At 43.4% G+C, this 21,142-nt stretch overlaps 1 protein-coding gene across 1 annotated transcript in view; it reads right to left on the minus strand.

Moving 5' to 3' along the window:
- The window catches only part of KCNMA1 (potassium calcium-activated channel subfamily M alpha 1), a 507,555-nt gene that overhangs the window by 26,908 nt on the left and 459,505 nt on the right, over nucleotides 1-21,142 (minus strand). Inside the window, exons 25-27 of the mRNA XM_029919828.1 lie at nucleotides 13,692-13,805; nucleotides 12,842-12,922; nucleotides 8,795-8,925 (exon numbers count right to left, since the gene is read on the minus strand). Of these exons, the coding sequence (XP_029775688.1) occupies nucleotides 8,795-8,925; nucleotides 12,842-12,922; nucleotides 13,692-13,805 (326 nt within the window). The remainder of the gene's footprint in view (nucleotides 1-8,794; nucleotides 8,926-12,841; nucleotides 12,923-13,691; nucleotides 13,806-21,142) is intronic.

The following is a 21,142-nucleotide window of genomic DNA, read 5'->3' on the forward strand; positions in this document are numbered from 1 at the left end:
CGCATCGCAGACGGGTGTGTTCTGAGCATGTTTCAAGGTCTCTGATCTGAGTGACTTGGTGGAAAGACCATGCTTTTCTTGAAAAAGGATATTCAGCTGGTCATAAGGGAAGGCACAGATTTCTTCCTGTGGTTGGGGTATCATTCACAGAGCATAACATCGGTCTGCGGCTAAGCACCAAATCCAGAGCTTTCTGCATGGAAAGTGGCCGTTTCAGGACCAAGCGGCAAGCCAGATGCTAGGACTGCAAACACCAATCATCACAGACAAGTCCTGTGGAGGATGCACCAGCTACAGCAAACTTCCGTACACTCCCCTGACCCAGAAGGCACGATTTTTCTAGATTAATAGAAGCACTAGAACTGAAGAAACACAAACCTCTGGAGGGAGGATTGCAGTAAGGAAGTGTGATCCTTTGCCTCCTAAGCTTCTGTACTGCTGGCCTCTTCTGTGACTGTGTTCACTGTATCTCAGCTAGAAGCCTTCTGAGGGACGTTCATATAGAACCTCCAGACTCAGCCAGACGAGTCTTCAGGGATGCTGTGGGAAGAGGCCATGGCTGTTCTGTGTCACATGGGCATTGGGGAGCTCTTGGGAACTGAGGCAGGGCCTTGCTTCTGCTTGGAATCAAGGGACCCATGTAGGGGCGCCTGGCTGGCTCCGTCGGTTAAACATCCGACTTTGGTTCAGGTCATGATCTCTCAGTCTATGAGTTTGAGCCCTGCGTCAGGCTCTGTGCTGATAGCTCAGAGCCTGGAGTCTGCTTTGGATTCTGTGTCTCCCTCTCTCTCTCTCTGTCTCTCCTCTGCTCATGCTCTCTCTCTGTCTCTCAAAAACAAAGGTTAAACTTTAAAAAGAGAGAGAGAGACCTACGTAGTCTAAGGAATACGGGAGTCCCTCTTCCCACTACCAAGGTCAGGGCTCCATCCTTAGTTGGGAAAGCTTTTGGTCCAGGTAGGACAACATGGAACTCACTTCAGAATTCCGCTAGAATGGCTTTAACGCCCTGATTCGCCATTCAACAGCTATGACAATGGGAAAGTTGCCTGACTTTTCTATGTCTTGTGTTTTTCATCCATGTAACCGGAATCCAAGAAAATCCAGTACAAGCCAGCTTACAGTGTTAAAGGAGATCCTTTGTGTAACTTCTGATGCACAACAAATACTCAAAAAAGGGTAGTTTATAAAAATAACAACCGACTAGTAATGCAATTTATTTAGAAATTCCCTCTCCCTCTGTTTCTGTGTTCTCTGCTCTCCTATTGGAGAGCTGGCCCAGATCACATGCATGGCCTCCTTGGCCTCAGATCCATATGTAGACGGAGTAACAGGCATGGAGAAAGCTGAGAAATCCCGGGCAGAGGACCTGACTGCACAGAGAAATTTGAGACCGCAGTGCCACCTAGCCTGCTCTGTGCACGCCCCTGTGTGCCTGTGTTTCTAACACAGTGGAGCATCTTACTCTTTTTATTTTTTTAAAGTATAATTACCAGAGCTTATGTTTCACAGTTAATGCTGTCAAGCCTTTTAAACTAATTGGTCTTTTATAGAAAATTTAACTGAAAATTAACACATCTTTTAATAACATTGCCTTAACTTTAATGGCACTTTGCCTTTCGTTTATAATTGCTCTAAAATTGTCATTTTCCATGCCATAGCTGCCATTTTTTATATTTGCTAGTTTGCATGGTGTAGATTTTTATTTTTAGTATTTTTCTTTCATGAGGGATGAGAACGATTTGATTTTTTTTTTTCAATCCCAGGCCTGCCTGGCCTGATGTGACAGCAGTGGAATGTTCTGGGTGCAACAGAGCACACTACCGTTTGCCACACACACATTGGTGCTAGCTCGTCTGCCTCGGGATAGCCCACAGGCTGTCTCTCACCTTGTGAGCAGAAGACGTGAGGCTCTGAGTGCAGTGCAGGAAGAGGGCCACGGAGGAGTGATTTGTTTGTGTTATGAGGCACTGGATTAACTTGGGCTGACTGAGAACTTGTCTCCTCCATGACACTGTCCTGTGGCTCAGCCCTTAACACACGTACAAATGAGACAGCAAATCATGTGGGGGCACCTGGGTGGCCCAGTCAGTTAAGCAACTGACTCTTGATTGTGGCTCTGATCATGATCTCACAGGTTGTAGGATCAAGCCCCGCGTCGGGCTTAGTGCTGATAGCATGGAACCTATTTGGGATTCCCTCTGCCCTTCCCCTATTTGTTCTCTCTCTCTCAAAAGAAATTTTAAAAAATACTACTGAAAAAAAGAGAGTAATTCATGAGGGTCCATCTTCCAGATGGCCACATTCTTTAGTCTTCCCAACATAAGCTCAGTTATTTCTGGCAAACAGAGACCTGCTCTCTGATATTAGAGAATAGAATACAGAAACATAATATGCATGTGTCTGTGAGTACATTCAGATATGCATATACGTACATGCATAGGTATGCACACACACATATATATAATAAATCTACTTCTTGGTAGTTACATTTGATCTTAAGAAATATTTGTCTACTTCGTGGAAGATTTTCATCTACCTTTGTCCTGACCTGATTACACGGACGTGGTAAGGGGCTGTTAATATCATCCCCATTAACAGTTAGACCCAAATGAGTCCCAGACAGTGGAAGAGACAGGCATGGACTGCTGCTGAGCTGGGACCAGAAGCTGTAAGTCCTAACTCATGGGCTGGGGCCACACTGTTCCTCCTCTATGTCCTTGCCGTTTTTATGAAATATTAACTCATCAAACATCCAAACACTCACCGCTGGGCATTGGTGCAGTGGGCAAACCAGAGGCAGACATGGCATAAAATGCTCATACTGAAGTTTTTCTCAGGCTCCTGAGGGATTCAGCGGTCCCTTGATAAGACGGCCTCCTCTATTGCACCTGCGATGCTTCTCAGACATAGAGGACACTGGGAAAGGGGGCCTCTGGTTCTCCTCTGCCCCTTCCCTTTACACTGGTAGGATGGCCGTCTCTGTATTTTTTTCCAGGTAAGGTAGAACATACAAATCTGAAACTTCACGGAATCTTATTTTCTAAAAGGGGGATGGATAACACTGCCAGGCGGTGCAGTGGAATTCCTTAGCTCCCATTACAGGATGCCCTCTTTTCTCCCCAGAAGGGACTGTCTTCTCAGAGCATCTTTGCTAACGATTGTACAGTGTGGTAGACTTCTGTCTGAGAAAGGTTCAGAGAAAATGGACATCACGGGTGCAACCTCCTGGCTCGAAAGACGGGCAAATGGCCAGCAGACCAAGGATGCTGTCTGCGCACAGTCGTGTGGGCTCACAAATTCGAAGCAGAAAGCCTGGAAGTCTGGTTCAGTGGAATGGACAGGCAAGGACCAGTGGCATAAGTGAAACAGGTCTGGTAGAATCCAACAGGGAACAGTGTGGGCTGTAGCTAAAGAGAGCATCGCTTAGCTCTAGCCAATTGCTGCTTTGTAGGCATCTGGGGATCTGCTTTGTGACTTCAGTCAAAATTGGCTGGAAACCCATATTTTATGTGTCGTCTTATAATTTTAAAACATTGGCAACAGATTCCATTCAAACATGAAAAACCTTTTGGAAATGCTGAACCTGTCTGCAGGGTAGGTGTTGCCTGCTGTGTGATTTTTTGAGACTTATATGATACACCATTCCTTAGAATCCAGATCCCATCAGTCCAGGTACTCGTGCCAAAATATCGTGCTGTTTCTCTTTCTTTCTTCTCTTAAAATGAGCACACTAGGATGGCGCATTGGACAGAAAAATAATCAGGGGTTACTTCAGGAGTCAATTCAGTGATGAGTGTATCCTTCTGGCCAGCACACACAGGAAGCAGTGCCCTTAGGGGGATGCTGGTGGCATCCAAAGGAAGATGTGTCCTCTAACCGAGACTCAAGTGTTTAACTCCGGACTCGGAACTTGACAGAGCGTGGTCTTTTGGACTCAGAATACTCACAGTGTGGTGGACAGTTTTGTCCGCCTGCTTCTTGTACATCCCTCCCCTGTGTCCACTACATTCCAACCATGACAGGCTTCAACTCCTCCCTCAGACAAATCAAACCCGGCTCAGCACCACGGTTCAGCCTTGGCCCCTTTCCTTCTTCTGCTTGGAAAGCACGTTGCCCTCACCCCTAGGTGCTTTCTTCTGATTTTTTAGTGTCAGCTTCCAGGTTTTCTGTTAAGACAGCTTTACGCTGACCCTTGTGGCTAACACAGGTCTCCACACCCATACAAACTATCTTATGTTCTTCATAATCAGTTTTGCCCATTTGATAGTATTCATTTACTATCACTACTATCAATAATGATAGCTACTATTGTTTCTATAGTTATGGAGCCCAAGAATGAAAGTTCCAACAACATAAGAGCAGGGTCTTCCTCTTTCATCTTCACTGCTGAATCCTCAGCATTGCAATAGTTCCTGGCATTTAGTTAAGTGCCCAGAGAAGGCAATGATTAATAACAATAAATACATATAGAGCTTGTCATGTGCAAAGCACTGCACTAGTCACTTTACAATCTTAACTCATTTAATTATCTCAACAATTCTATGAGGTAGGTACTATAATTTTTTTCAATTTTTAAACATATTTATTTATTTTTGAGAGAGAGAAGAGCATGAGCAAAGGAGGGGTAGAGATAGACAGGAAGACACAGATTCTGAAGGCTCCAGGCTCTGAGCTGTCAGCACAGAGCCCAGTGCAGGGCTCAAACCCACAAACTGTGAGATTTATGACCTGAGCCAAAGTCAGACACTTAACTGACTGAGCCCCCCAGGTGCCCAAAGGTAGGCACTCTTATTATCCCAACTTTGAAGATGGAAACACTGAGGCACAGAGAGGTTAAGGTTACACAGCCAGTAAATAGTGGTTCTGGGCTCTGGATCCAAGCAGTTCAGCTCTTACATCATGCCTTACCTTTTCAATCTAGGGAGGGCCCAGGTAGAACTCAAATTGGGGGTGAGGGTTGGGAGGAGTGCGTAGATGTACAAGAGAAACCTGAATATTCGCGTGCCTGTTTCGGGTCTAAATACAGAGAGGCTTCCTTTCATCTTTCTCTTCTGTGTGTGAGCGGCAAGCTGGTACCACTCCAAAAAATACATTTCTTATTTTGCGATCTTCTTCCTAGAGGCACACACCCACAAGCATAGTTACTCCCTCTCATCATGTGCCTCTGCGGTTGATTAGCAGGGGGAAGCCACAAGGCCATGTCTGCCACATCCCTGTCTGTTCAGGAATGCCTGTGATGAATCAAAACATTATTCTTTTAACAAATGAAGCAGGAAGCAGCAGGAGTTGAGTTATGAAGGACAATATTTAGGGGATGTTTAGACACATGATTAAATGGCAATTTGGGGGCTAGGAAAAGGAGATCGTGGACATCTGAGGAGGTGTGTGTGTAAATGCCAGCGTGCTGCTTGTAAGTGAATTCCTGAGAAGGAAGTTTACCTCCGGCTCCCGCTGCTTGGAGAGAGGCCTCAATTTCTTAATTTACATTCTTGCCAACCCTTTCAGTTCCTTCTAGTTACTGTCTTGATTCTTGCCTAGTCTCCTGGTTTTTCATACATTAGGGTTGGGGTGGAATACAAAGAAGCCACAGGTAACATTTTTGTCAACTGGGTCTGATGAAACCAACCCAGTTCAGACCTCACTGTGCAACTGGTTCATGCCAGACGATGGAAGCCAGGCCTAGAATCACTGGATAGGCATTTTGACTAAGGATTTGAAACGTCACTGTCAGTGGATCAGTTAAATATGTCCTGCTGCAGGGTTTTTCACATTATTGCCCAAAAGATCAGACACTGTAGCTGAAGTGCCTTGCACGGTTCCGGGCCCTCAACAGATGAAGTCGATGATGATTACAATGACAGTTACTAGATTCTTGATACCCTTTTTTCCCAGGCTGGAATTCAGAAGGAATGCTGCTGGCAGACCGTGGCATTCATACATGCCTTAGCCACTCTCTCCCAGACACTTCAGTTTGCATTTCAAAGGAGATTAGAGACGGCTTTTTAAAAATTTCAAACCAACCCACTTTGATTTCTCATCTGAGTTTCCAAGAACGGACTCCCTGGTGGTGCTACAGACAGAGAGTTGTGCCGCTCAGATCCAGATGTGGCCACTGTGCCCTCCTGGTGGCTACTGTGGGCCCCTTTGGTTGTGTAGCGGTGAAGGTCTTTGTTGCTTAAAATCAATTTTATTGGCTTTATTAGTGTGAAGGGCTGGCTTCATGGGTGTGTGGCCTGTGTGGTCACCCAGGGTCCATGCTCAGAAGGGCCCCTCACTTGGCTGAAAGCTCTGCTGTCATCATTTTGAAATTCTTAATAATGTATGAAAAAGTGGGATTGCTAATTATAGATTTGGTCTTGCCTAGAGTATCCTGAATGTCTGATATGTAGAAACATAAATAATTTTATAAGTTCAGATTTTATGAAATGTTAATAGAGTATTTTGTAGTTCTAGGGAAAAAAATTTACTGTAAACAGTTTAATCATCTCTTAGTGAGAACAATCTTCTGTAATCACTCTAATTAGGATCAGAAGTCAAATGAAATTTCGAAAGAGATGAATTACAGAAATCCGGCTGGAACTGAAGACCAGTACAAACAATTTGGCACTGTGTGAGCGCGTCCCCTAGCTTCTCTCATCCCTTCTGGGTTGCAGAAGGCATTTGCCCAAACTGAGCACAGCATCACCAGCAGGTGAAAAGGTGAGGCGCAGAACCAGCAGGCCATCAGGAAGAAATCACAAGTCCTGGGAGACCAAGAGCACCTCTCCAGGGACCATTTTCTCTCCTTCTTGGCTTGGAAAGCAAAGTTGTGGCACGATGCCTAGTCAACCTTAATTCAGATGAATATGGTTTCATAATTATTTTTAAATCCATAATTCTAATTTTTTAAATAAGATGTGCTTGCAGTTGGACCACATTCAGGAATATGGACTAACCTAAATTAGCCTTAAAAAGCTTTATGTTTTTTTCCCCTCAAATAGAGGTTCTTCTGGGATTAACTTTAATGAATAGAGGAGAATAATGCGTAATTAGCATATCAGTTGTTTAACACATTCAGGAGAATAGCCTTCTTAAGCACTTTAAGGAATGTATGTGTATAAAAACTCACTGAGCTATGTTTATGGTTTTAATGTGTTCAATAAAACTATTTTTCATGGATTCCTCAAAGGTCAGTTTTTATCCATCTTATGTCTGTATTTTCTTTAAAAAATTTTTTTAAATGTTTTATTTCTTATTTTTGAGAGAGAGAGAGAGAGACAGCATGAGCAGGGGAGGGTCAGAGAAGGAGGGGGAGGCACAGAATATGAAGCAGGCTCCTGGCTCGGAGCTGTCAGCACAGAGCCCAATACGGAGCCCGAACCCATGAACCATGAGATCATGACCTGAGCCAAAGTCGGACACTTAACCGACTGAGCCACCCAGGCACACCTGATGTCTGTATTTTCATAAATTGTGAATTTGAGGACTCTAAAATAAAGAGGCTTTTCTAATAAATAAAGACCCTCAAGGGGAACACTTCACAGTCCCCAAATATAACCTATTCTAGTGTCTGCTTTTGCCTTTTTTAGGTCAAGATAGCTTCATGAACTTAGGCTTACTTTCTTTGTCTTGTTTTGTTATTTGTTTTTATTTATTTTTGAGATAGAGGGAGACAGCATGAGCAGGGGAGGGTCAGAGAGAAAAGGAGACACAGAATCCAAAGACAGGCTCCAGGCTCTGGGCTATCTGTCAGCACAGAGTCTAACATGGGGCTTGAACCCATGAACCATGAGATCATGACCTGAACTGAAGTCGGACGCTTATCCGACTGAGCCATCCAGATGCCCCAGAGGCTTACTTTTAATTGTTATTCATTTTTGTTCTCAAAAGTGAAAAAATAATGCACTGTTTGGTGCTTATCAAGTTATAAAAGAAACCAATGATGCTTTGACCTCCTCAGCCAGGAGCTCCAGTGGCGCAATCGGTTAGCGCGTGGTACTTATATGACCTCCTCGGCCAGCCAGCCCTTCTCTCTCTGCCTCACCTTCATTCCCTCCTGGCAGCAGAGAACTGGCTAGGCCCTGCCCTCAGTGAGGTCCTCTCCCAGGACTTATGTTTCAGTGATGGAAGAGACACCCTTGACACTTTGTTCTCGTCTATCTTCCGCTCATATTCAATCTATCCCCAAGTCCTATCAATTTTCCTGACCACCACCACCCAGATGCACTCACTCCTTCCAGCTCTGCCAGCTCTACCCTCATCCATGCTTTGACAACCCCATGTACTCAGACTTCCTGCCCCCATCTTGCCTCCTGAGCCATCCTCCACACACCAGCCAAGACAATCCTCTTAAAACATAAACCTGATCACATGACTTGACAGCTTAAAACCACCCTTCAATGTCTCCTCATCGATTTTGTGGAAAAACACCAAGCCATAAAAATGAGTTTCCTGGTCTTGCGTGTCCAAATTTGCCTTGTCCCTCCGCTCTCCCTCTCTCACTGTGGCCCAGCTACACAGGCTTTCTTTGGCCTCCTTAAGATTGTCAGTTTCCCTCACCACCGAGCCTTTGCATTTGCTTTCCTTCTTCAGGGGGTGCTCTCCCCCACAAAATCTCCCCTCTTCCTTACCTTCCTCACACGTTCAAGAATTCATAACCAAATGTTATTTACACAGCAGTCTGACTCACATTGGTATCCCCTTCTAGACTGCAAGTTTGTGTGGTCATGTTCTCGCCCAGAGCTCAAGCTCCGGCCCTGGGCTGCCAACGCTGGGGGTGGGAGGTACTCCAGTCCCGCATCCCACAGCCACTCACCGCACTCATGAGCGAGTCCAGGACACTGACTGCAAATGCCGTCCCGCATGCAAACGGCTGCGTGAGGTACAGTTCTGTGTCAGGATCGTCATCGTCGTCTTGGTCCAAAAACTGAACATTAGTATCGTTCACTAGAAAAAGTATAAAATGAGAATTAGCTCAAAAGACCATACACAAACAGTGAAGCCAGAGAAAGAGCAGGCTACTGGTTTAGCAACACTGAAGTCACTGGAAAGGAAAAAAAGCATGGGAGAAGCCGTAGATGAATCTGGGGGTGGGAGCCAGTAGACTCAATGGACTTCTTCTACGTGATTGTTCAGGCTTCCCAGGCCTAGAGAGCAATGAGTTCAAGCAGCCTTGCCCCCTGGCAGGCCGCCGGAGAACTGCTGGGCAGTGCTGGGCAGTGCTGGGCAGTCCTTTGGTATAGTGTTAGAATCGTGACCGAAGAACACCCTGAAGTGTTTTTCGGTAGCCAAGTCCTTTGAGAGATGGACATATTTCAAGGATGAGTAGCCATGAGTAGCCATGCTGGGATGCTAAGTTTAGCCACAGGAAAAGAAAGCAATTTATCAAGACTGAAGAGCAATAGACTGGGAACACGGCAAAGGCACATAGCAAGGAATTCACCTGCAGGCAGGACCTAGCCCTCCGGGGGTCGGCCTGCGTAGAGCCTGGTGTCCCTAGCCCTGAATCCAGGTGCACACCGACAGGCCCTGTTTGATAGGCAGGTGACCCCAGATGGGACGGATCCCTGGCTATATCCAGCTCCTTGCTGACACAGACTTGCTGTGCGTTCCGAGTTGCACGGGGACGCCCACGTTCTCCCTCTCTCTCCCCTTCTAAACAGCTCATTCTTTTCTGTCCTTCAGCTCAAGCAGATGCAGCATTTGATGCTGTAGTTCATTTCCATCAGAGGATTCCTCAAGGACTCCTCCGGCAGGCACGTGCAGACTGATTGGCTGTGTCACTGAGATGTCTTTAACTTATTAAAAATTAAATGACAAATTAATTTCCATTCCCATCTTGGCTTCAGAAATTATCAGTTTTGCAGAGCAAGTAATAGGGAAGAAAGTGTGTGGTGGGGGAGGAGGTGAACGCTCATGATTTCTGGAATAATTATGGTGCTTGTAGGAAAAGAATAGATGAGGTTTCCCTTTTCTGATTCCTTTCTAAATGTATCAGTCGCTAATTCTCTTTCCTGGAGTTATTGTGTTAATTTTTTTTCCTGAAAGTTACTTTTTGGGTAACTTTTTTTTTAACTTTTGTTTGTTTATTGTATGAGGCAGAATAAATGATAATAGGATAAAAGGCTACGCATGGAATTATTTTTAAATGACACCATCTTGTTTCCCTAGAGAAAAATCTTAATGGGAGAACATCTTCACTCAGCAACACTTGAAATACAGGCTAGTGGGTAAAAGTACAAAACGCAAGATCTACACGTAAGCTTGGAATCTGGCCTCTGTATAAACCGTGTACAGGCAAGGCATTTATTTCATCCTTTCACACCTTCGTTTCTCTCTCCATAAAATGGGAGCGATAATAGCAGTTCTCCTGAGGTTGGCAGGAGGCTCTAATGAGATGGGGTTTGGTGAGCCTGGCCCAGGACCTTCATAGATGTCAGCTGCTCTCAGGATTGTCTTTCTGATTAAATGTTCTGTCCACCCCACTACATTATGAAAATTCCAGCTTCCCTCCACCTCTCGGAAGCAAGTAAGACCTTGCTCAAGGATCCTTCCAGCGTCAAATGGTAGCTTTTCCTCTCTTCCCTCCATTTACCCAAAAGTATCTTGGAGGCTACAGTGTAGGCTTCCTGCTTTGTGAATCAGAATGATGAGCTCTGGACAATATGCAGAGGAGTGTGGCTTTAATTACTTAGAATAGCCAAGGATGGCATGTGCACTGACACTCCCAACGCTATTGACTCTGTCACCTCTCACCGAGACCACGGGGAAGGGCAGGTACTAGACTCGGAGGGGATGTAGCCACAAGGAGGGAGAGATGACTGGACTGTCAGTGAGCCGGGCATTTCAGTCACTGGGAAAGAGCTCCAGGGCAGGAACCAGGGATCCGTGAAAATCCTGTGTATTGTTCAGGGATAGTCTCAGAGAGAGCAGACAGAGCTACCCAAAGCCTATTTCACAGAACAGTCCCTAGGAGGGACTTTTTAAAAACCTCTCCCGAAATGTTGTACAGCACACAGAACTAAAAAGCAGGTTAAATAGCTTTAAACAAATTTCCTTCTTGCGGAACTTCTGGGAGGCTTCGATCCACTAATATCAACGGACACTCTCCAAATGGGTGAAGATTGGAATGCCCTAGACCGTTGTAAAAATGTACTGGGGGCTGGCATCCTCTGTGCTTTCTAGAAGGCATTCTACTGGTTTGGCATAATGTGGAATGCGGCTCAGAACATGAAGGTAAATAGTAAATGTATGTGGGGACGCAGGGAGGCCAAGAGGTTGGAGGATGACGGTGTGCTTGCCAAAGGTTGTATGAGCACTAGGAAAACAAGGCTTAAGGCAGAAGGTTAGGGTGATGTGAATACACAGAAGTTTCTCCGAGCTCACAGAATAAATCTGGTGAGGGACAAGTCTTCAGGAGATTTCATTATGCTAACTGAATGCCTGCATTGTGGCCTCAGATTCGGGCCACCCAGCCTTTTCTTGTCTCTCCTACTCATCGCAAATCAAGATATCCTAGTTAGCTCGCAGCACGTGAATTCCAAACAGAAAAAGGAATCCCTGGCAATAATGATATTGAAGTGCCATTGAAGGTTTCTGAGATGGAGATACTTGGATGAATTTTCCAACCTGCCGTCCCACTGTTCTCTGGGTCTCTTACAACCCTAAGGTTCTGAGAAGAGCAACCCCGAAATCTAGGCTTTTAGCCAACTTCTCTAAACATGAAAAAGACACCTCTCCTACTGTTGGAAACAGAAAATAGTGCGATCCTCCTTGACCTGAGTGAATTTGTCCTGATAAATAGCTACGTCTCCAATAATGCAGTGCTGAATGGTGGACAATTTATCCCTTAGTTTCCAGACACCTCACAAGCAAGATTACTGTGTTAAAAGCCTGCTCTCTTATTTTGAAATATATTTGGGGGCCACAAGAATGGCATGTTCGTTTCACTCGTGAGTCATTCGGAGGCAGGTGCTCCCCACCTCTCTATCCACCCCGCTGCAGAGCGGCACTTTTGCTGTCTCTATTTAGAAGATCGATCCCCAGTTCTGAGACCCGCTGCTGATGGGTGCCTTTTACCAAGTTATTAACCAAGTCACGGGGAAGCGTGAGGGCCTGACAAATGTAGTCATGACCAGAACCCTTCATCTTCCCGATGAGTCCACTCTGAATCTCCCTAAGGCTCTGAGCCAGCCCGATGGGGGTCAGAGTGCAGGGCTGTGCCCCGGTGCAGCTCACCTCATCCTTGGCACCCTTCTTGACATCTGACTTATGTAAGAAACGGTCCCCTGGGAGCTGGCTGCTTTTATGGCTTCAGAACCAGAGGTTCTGAGAAAAGGCCTTGTAGGGAAAAAAAAGGCAAATAAAGTCAGAATAAAGGAAAATAAACAGCTGGAGGGAAGGCTCCGTCTTAGGTTTCTTATCTTAAAATTTTTATATTTCTCCTTTGGCTTCCTCTGAGAGCTGTGAAGACATGTCAGTCAAACTGACAGTGTGTTGGAAGAGGAATATGAGGGAGAAGGCGGGGAAGCAGGGGGACACATGGAAAAGAAAGGAAAAAAAAAAAAGGCCCAGGCCAAAGAAAATGAATTAGAGCAAAGATGCTTTGGAAACAACTGCCAGGTCAGATGGGTGTGATCAAAGGTTTACTTACTGATGCTGTGTGGGGAAAAAAATCATTAAGAAAGGCCAGAACAAGACAGTCGATTCCATCCAGAGCCACAAATAAAACACATTCAAAGCAGTGCCATGGGGTAGTCTTTCTGTTACAGCCAGTGAAATAAAAAACAAGCCGATGATAGTTGGAAACACCAACAATGGAACAAAAGGAGAGACTGATGTGAAGGAAAACAGTGCTTCTTACCCAGTTCGGTTATCATTAGAATGTGCGTCCCACTGTTTTTTTCCTGATTGACTGATACCAAAGGCAACTTGCCAGGTTTAGCTAATTGGATACAGCATTTAAGGGTCGGGGAAAGGGAGTGGAGGAAAGTACAGAAAAAGAAGAGAGTGAGGGAGTAACAGAGGAAACATTGTAACGTTAAGGGACCCAGCGCCATAGGTGGTTAGTATTGTCAGCAGTTTTGTAAATTCACAAACAGTAGGAAGAAGTGTCTTGGCCAGGTTAAAAGTTGGGTTCCACTGCCCAGTGATCGTGGCCCTCCAAACCCCATCCTATTTTAGGCCAGAGTGGCAGTCACTGAAAATGACCTTTAGCTGAGAAGTTCAACCAGGATAAATTAAATGGAGAGTTATTACACACTAGCCCAATGCCTCCACCCCGTTCTCAATGGGTTTGGCTCAGTCCTGAGGCTTTGTACCTCAGTGGGAGGACTCTGATTGTAGGGAGTGTCCGGAGGTGCTTCCAAAGAAAACAACCAGGAAGAGTCCGTGGATTAGGCCTTTCCTCCTTTCCTCCTCCTTCCTTAATTTATGCCCCAATCTCAAGTCCACCATCACAAGCTGCTTTGAGAACAGTGACCAGCACGAAGTAAACTGTCTATTCTTCTCAGAGGAAAGATAGATCAGTTTTTCCTTCAGTAAACTGTCACACTGCTACTCATACCTTTTTCCACCTCCCCCCAAACAAACCCTACTAGAGCCCACTATGCTGAAGGAGCTAAAAAAAAAAAAAAACAGGCCAACTTCCTCATATCCTATGTCATTGGAAAAGAGGACAAAATAATGTGCCCAAAGCTGACGTTCACCCCTACCTAGTTCAGTGATGATGGGGATGTTGACCCCAGTCGTGATGGATGGCTGGCGTAACATCCCGTGCACTGGGCTGTTATCTGGGGAGGATCTGTCCATTCCTGGAGGTGTGAACCCTAGTGGAAAAGAAAGAGAGAAGGAGGAAAAGTCAGAGACATGGAAAGCTTGGGAATAATATGAATATAATATGTATACATAATAAAAAAAGAAGTGGCTTATGCTTTATTTACAGGTCAACAATTAGCACTCCCAGGATAAGCTCTGATGTGTTGCTTTCATGAAGGACAAAGTCGGAGGCCATTATAAATAATTCTAAGCTGCCTTGATAGTTCCCTAAAAATGAGTCTCTACACCAAATTATTCATCTTGCTCACAGATTTTTGTCCCTCCAGGCAGACAAGAGGACTGTATTCTGTGCTTCCATGTGACACAGGAAATGCTTTGGCCCTTGAAAAGTGAACAGAACACTGTACACCATCGCTTCTGCTACAAACATTTGACTTGACTTTCTCCCTCTTTTTCCAGACCGTGGCAACCCTGGGAACACGGGTTACTATGGAGACAAGTGCTGCGCAGCAGCCCTGGACAGTAACCTGGACCCAAACGCATTCAGAGCGAGTGAAAAGTGATTTGTGTTGCTTTAAGACACCAGGGTTTGTGTGGTTGTTGTCACAGCACCATAACCTAACCTATCCTGACTATTATCTTAAACCAACTGGTTACTTAGTCTCAGGTAACTCAAGTGACTCAAGCTGGGGTTTTTGATAGGTTCTGGCCAAAGGGAAATGGGAGGAAATTTGCTTGGGGACTTTTAGGAAGTATTTCTTTGCTCTTAAAAAAAGTCACATAGAAAGCTATTCTCTTCTATAAAAAGAAAAAAGTCACACAGAAAGAGATTCCATTCTAATTCACTAGACATTGCTCTTGTATCTGTAGTGCCTGGAACTATGGCAGCCATCTTGCAACAAGGATGTGCTCCAGCTGAGGACCAGCTAAATGAGATTGGCTGAACTGAATGATGGGAAGCCTTGATGAGAGAAAGAAATACCCTTGAGTTTTCAAATTAACCAGCCCCAGAGCCAAAACCAACTGACCTCAGGATTCTTACTAAATGAGACTTCATATGTAGTATATAAGAATGAGATTTTAATATGCAATATGATAATGAGAGTATGTATATATTTTATATATTTCATTTACTATGAGGTAGGGTAGATTGGTTTTGTACATAAACCACCCCCACACACACAATTTAAGATCCTGTAATTTCTTTATGACTTTCCTAATAACATTTTCTTTTCTTTAGCTTACGTCATTGTAAGAATATAGTACCTAATACACATAACATACCAAATGCAGGTTAATCAATTATTTATGCTATCAGTAAGGCTTTCAGTCACCAGTAGGCTATTAGGAGTTAAGTTTTGGGGGACTCAAAAGTTACACTGTGCATGGGGGCTGGCGCAGTTGAAACTAACTCCCCCATTGTTCAAGAGTCAACTGTATATAGTTTTCCTTTTGTTTAAACCAAAAACGAGTTTTGCTTTGTTTAATTTTTACTTGCAGCTGAAGTTGTCCTTACTGCTGCCTATGGCACCAGTTTATAATGGACCCTTGAACTTTCCAGTGTGTCTAACACAGTCCTCATAAGGTAAACATGGGCACAGCAAATTGGAAAGTAGCCTACTTGGCTTCTGATTTTTGCAGTTTGAGCTTCTCAGAACCAAATCCCAAGTACACATGAAAATGAGCTTGGCCTAGCCATAAGTTCAAGTTTAGTGAGGGTGAGAATTCATCCCAGCAAGGCTTAATGGCTGCCTCTTTAAGGATGTGCATAGAGAACTATAAGCCGGAGACATTTATTTACCTCAATATATTCATTTGGTGAGAATTAATTTTATCAAGTAAAGCACCTTTCAAGCAGGACCATCAGCTCCATGCTTGCTGTAAGACCCAATTTGCTCCCTAACCTCAGAGGACAGGCAGATAGATGTTCACATTTTCTTTGGTTTCTCTTCTTTGCTCTTGGTGGATTGGCTATACAGGCTTACCAATGAATTAGGGACTCAGAGATACAGACACCTGCTAAGTTCACAAGGACAAAATTCCAAAAAGATTGTGTGGCCAGATGCCCGACTTATTCTCCAGGAACACAGCAAGATTTGACTGACTCTGGATTATGGTATGTGTGAAGCTCTACCTATCAGGAATGAAATGACAGGTGCTCAATAATTGCCTGTTGTTTTGGAGGTGCATAATGCATGAAATGCCAGAAAAATATGAAAGGGTTTTTTCCTATTTTCTGCTCACTCGTGTATAAATTTCGTACTATGCAATGCCATACTTTCAGAAAGAAAAAAAAAGTTTTATTTCCTCTTCATTCTCTGATTGCATTTAATTTTATTCTTTGTGTTGATAGACTGTGCATGGGGGGTGGGGGGGGAAGTAATTTCAAATGACAATGCAGTGTCCTTCTTTCTAAACTTTGGAATGCATATTTTTCAGCTAACCACATCACCAAGAACATGCATTTTAAAGGCTGGCTGTTTTCTTCCCCAGAGTAGCGACGAGGAAAACTAAACTGTTTTCATCAGAAGTTTCATTCAAAAGCATGAAAAACTGCAAGTGGCAGCTGTGCGGATTCAGTGGATGTGACGTTTTTGAATTTCTTCAACTTGACAAGTAAACACTTTAAATCGGTAATGCTATATGCATAATACATGGCCTGTATTTTGACATCCATCATCAAATGCTGACTTGAGAAAATACGGGCTTGTACGTCAAGGAATAGCACCCATAAGACAGGGAGAAATGCAGGTCACACGGTATTAGGAAAACGGTATTTCATTACAGAACCTGCAACAAGACAAAGCATCCTTTTATTTTATCTTATTTAAAGATTCCATTTTCAGCTGTGAAAAGACTCAACTCCTTTGCATGAAACCTTCATTTACAAATGACATGCTTGCCTCATAGGCCTATTTCATTTTGCTTTCATATTCCATTTTCCCCTTCAGTCGCCAAGCCTGGTTCCATTAGCATCTGCAACTGACAAACTATGGTGGGTGTCCAAAGACATCTCTCCATTAAAAGTCCTTCTCTTTCCCTATGCATGACCCCAAGAACAGGGTGCCGTTTTTGGCAAGAAAACTTCAGGAACGATAATGTCTCTTTTACTTTCACTACTTTTCTAGCTATAGATTTTTGAAAGCAAAAGGCAAAGACAAAAGGCAAAGAACAGATTTCATCTTTTTTCTGCTCCCTTCCTGTAGAGTTGTGTTGATGATGAACAGAATTCATTAATATTGTTCTCTTAGAGGTCCTAATATGGGAAAATTGAGGTTTGAAATGGCAGGGCTGACCCATAGTCCCTAAATGAACTTGGAGAGAAGAATAATTCAGGCACCTTCCTTCAGAAGAGATGCCATTTGGTGGCATCTACCCTATTCATCAGAGCAGCAGTTGATAAGGGGCAGGTCTAAATCATGTCCAGGTTTCTTGATTGTCTTGCTCCCCACCCCGTTATTGCTTGCTGCAGTGGGTGCACCTTTGGTTGAACTTGAAGTCTCTCTACATAAAACGGCACTCCAGTTCTGCATGTGAAAGCGCTGGCACATGGAACCTACTCAAAGGATCATAATCCACTTCTGGAGGAGGGTGAAACTGGCAAACTCTCCTTTCATTAGATAAACTAACACTTGGGAAATTAATTTTAGAAACCAGCCCTTATTTCATCAGAAGAGGTGACTAAGAATATTCACATCAGAGAGATAGGATGAGAAATTCTCAATCAGGAAAGGATTCAAGTTCAATCCCCTACATGCTCTTACCACGATGGTCTCCTGATTCTTTAGATGTGCTCCCATTCCTTCTGTTGAGCACGGCTATGAGAGGCAAGTCTGGGGCTAAAAATGACTTCCAAAGAGTACCTGATCTCCTAAAATTGAAGGTTCCTCCCCATTCTAATCCTCGGGGCCAGATATGAGGGCCTTATGTTACCTTTCCATTCTTTTGGCATTAGACATAAATGGGCCCAACATTGCCCCTGCTAGGCATTCTCACCTCACATGCTATATGAGAACTTTAGGCCAGGGACTGGGTTTTCCACTTTTTTTTTTTTAACTTTCCCAGATCATCTTTGGAATTCCCGGCCTATAGAGAAGAAAAGGAGCGGAATAGTTAAAAGTATGGACTTTGGAGTCAGATGTCTTGGGTTCAAATTCTGACTCATCTACTTATGAGCCATGTAACTGCAAGCAAGGCTCTGGCTCTCTGTAAGTCTCTGTTTCATTGTATTACACTGAAAGTGTCTCCTATGTAGGGCAATTATAAGGATAAAATGAAATAAGTGTATTCAAAACATTCAGTATAATGTCTAGTATAAAGCAAGTCCTCAAAAATTGGACTACTGACGTTAATATTTCACTAGGTACACAATAAATATTTGTGGGTATGTGCGGCATCCATTGCCACTTGTTCCCTATGGATAAAGAACTGAGGAAGCTTTTGACATATTTTTTAAAAGCATTTTCACATAGAGAAAACCTTAGAAAATTAATGGGAAGGCAACAAGCAGTGTGAATACATTTTGGTAGAAATAATCAGATGAATTTAGTGATAAAAATGAATGTCAATATATCTAAAGAATGAAGATTTTGCATATGGATGGTTAGGATTTTTTTTAAGTATATGGAAAAGTGGGGGCCAGTTGATAAGAAAGGCTAAGAAAGTTTCTTAATTCCTTATAGCAACTCTAGAATCTCTCTGGAGAGTTGGGGAGAGAGAGGGACACAAAACCTGAGAGACTACTGAATACTGAAAACTAACCTAGGGTTGAAGGGGGAGGGGGAGGGAGAAGGGAGGTGGTGGTAAGTGAGGAGGGCACTTGTGGGGAAGAGCACTGGGTGTTGTATAGAAACCAATTTGACAATAAACTATTAAAAAAAAAAAGAATCTCTCTGGAGACTTCTTTTTCCAGATCTAATCTCCCATTTATTTTTAACTTTTTTAATTTTTAGAGAGAGAGTATGATCAGGAGTGAGGGGCAGAAGGAGAGAGAAAGAAAGAGGGAGGGAAGAAAATCTCAATCAATCTCCCTGGGATCATGACCTGAGCTGAAATCAAGAGTCAGACTTGCCACCCAGGTTCATCTCCTACTTTTCTTAATTATTAAGAGCCTTAGAACTCAAGAGAAGAGTTCTAAGGCCCTTAAAATGGTTTTTGCTACTCTCTGGGTTCTTTTCCGGCATTTGTGTTCCTAACCATATGTGCTACTGTTGGGTTCAGATTAACAGAATCGGCAGTGTGTGGTGTTCTTCTCATGTTATTGGTTATTCTAGGAGCTAGCAGCACTTAGCCCCTGCCGGGGAAGTTATCTTAAGGAGCTTAGGTGACCTTTAGTCAAATTAGACAAGGCCATTTCAGTTAGGATGGCTTCCAGTTAAAGAATTTAACATAAAATTTGGGCTATTCCTAAGAAGCTCAAGGAGAAGAGATTGAAGGGGATAAAAAGGAGATCACTCAGGTGTCATTTTTAAATTAACTGTTTTGGTTACCTGCTGCATGCATTCATCTATGTGCAGCGTTCAACAACCATGTTGTTTGGGGCAAAAAACAAAACAAAACAAAAAGGCTGTGGCTCAGACAAAATCTATCAGAGGGAATGCTAGAACTGGGTGGGCTTCCAGGGTAACGTTGAGGCGAGTGCACTAGAAAATGCGAAAGACTCAACATCGCTGTCTGTATGGAACTCAACACGAAGGCAAGAATGTTCTAGATTTAGATGGATTAAGATAATTGGGCAGACAAAAATAAGTTTAAAAAGGACTTCAAGAAAAAAAAAATAGCCAACATTTATTGAGTGCTCTCTATATACTAAACTCTGTCCATGGAATAACTTTAGTTCTCAAAACCATCTTGTGTAGCTACAACTATTTTGCACACAAAGGACCTGAAGCACAGAAAAGGTATGTAATCGGCCCTGAGGCACACATCTAGGAATGAGCAGATCTCACGTTTGCACCCAAGCGAATTGAAATGAAATGCCATGACTTACAATGTGTCATAGCTGCACTGAGAGCTTTTCATGGGCCACCTCATTCATTCCTCTGAACAACCTTATGAATACAGGCACTGTTAATATCCCCATTTTGTAGATAAGGAAAGTAAGATTCAGAACAGTCCAAGAACTTCCTCAAGCACAACCAGTTAGTAAACGGCGGATCTGGGAGTTGAGCCAGGCAATCAGAGCCCACGGACGACCATGTCCATGTTGCCTTCCCCCGTGTGGGACGCTCCTCCTTCTCAGGGGCCAATCCAGGCCGGCAAGGTGGAGGCCTGAGCCAGTCCTACTCTTTTGCTGTTTTCACTTTTAAACAATAGCAGAAAACAACTGGGACCCATTGTAGTTATGCTTAACTTGCTTTGGTACAGTAGCATGCAAACTCAGTACATATAATAAATGCTCGATTACAGTACTTTTCCGTGGGGGAAGACACAAAGTACTTTCTAAATCTTCCCTAGTTAAATCCCCAAGCCTTTCCAGGGAGAGAGAGAGATGGAAATTCTTATCAGTCACCTCCCCCAGAATAGATGGAGAAGTGAAGGTAAGTGCCTCTCCCGCCCCCATAGATTTAACATAAAGGAATTGGTTCAAATGGTGGGCCAAATTATCTTTTATTGTGTGCATATAAATGATGGTTAGAAATCCATATGCTACGTTAAACTAGGGGGATAAATTAGGCCGAGTCATCTAGGTTTGCTGAGACAGGTATTCAATATGAAGTTGTAAAAGGAAAAGATCACCGTTAAAAATGATCTATAAAGACATGTTAAAATCAAGAGAAACATCTTATATTACATCATCTGTGAGATGAATTAAATTTCCTGTTAATGCCAGGAAAAAAAATCCCAAAGTGAAATGTCAGATGAAGAGAAGATCAATAAAAATATTTTGATAAGTAAATGCAACAATGCTATTTAACACATGATTGGCAACTGTTGAAACATAAATTATTGAAATTTCCCATTGCTGCTTATGGGAAAATTATGCAGATTAGAACTTGATTAGGCTTATATCATGAGACTCAATTTGGACTTTTAATCTATTAAGCTCCAATAAATGAGGCATCTGAATAGCTCCCCTGAGCAAGAACAGTAATAGCCACAGCAGTGATTTTGCAGTATGTATTCCAGCAAATTCTTCAGCAGCTGAAGTTAAGAAAATTCCACGTATAGAAGCACAATTGCTTTCTAACTTGTAGGGGGGAAATCTACATGTCTACCTTGATTTGGAAGATAGGTTTTTTGAAAAGTCTGCAAGAGCAACCTGTCCAGAGAAAGCCTCAGTTTAACCTTGTAATATATTTTCATAGTAGTTGTCAGGGTTTCCTGCAAAGTTGGGAGTCCTAGAGTCATGAAGGCCAGGCAGCTGACCGGTGTTGTCTCCATAAAA

Source organism: Suricata suricatta, chromosome 2 (genome assembly GCF_006229205.1).
Source record: "Suricata suricatta isolate VVHF042 chromosome 2, meerkat_22Aug2017_6uvM2_HiC, whole genome shotgun sequence".
NCBI classification, from domain to species: domain Eukaryota; kingdom Metazoa; phylum Chordata; class Mammalia; order Carnivora; family Herpestidae; genus Suricata; species Suricata suricatta.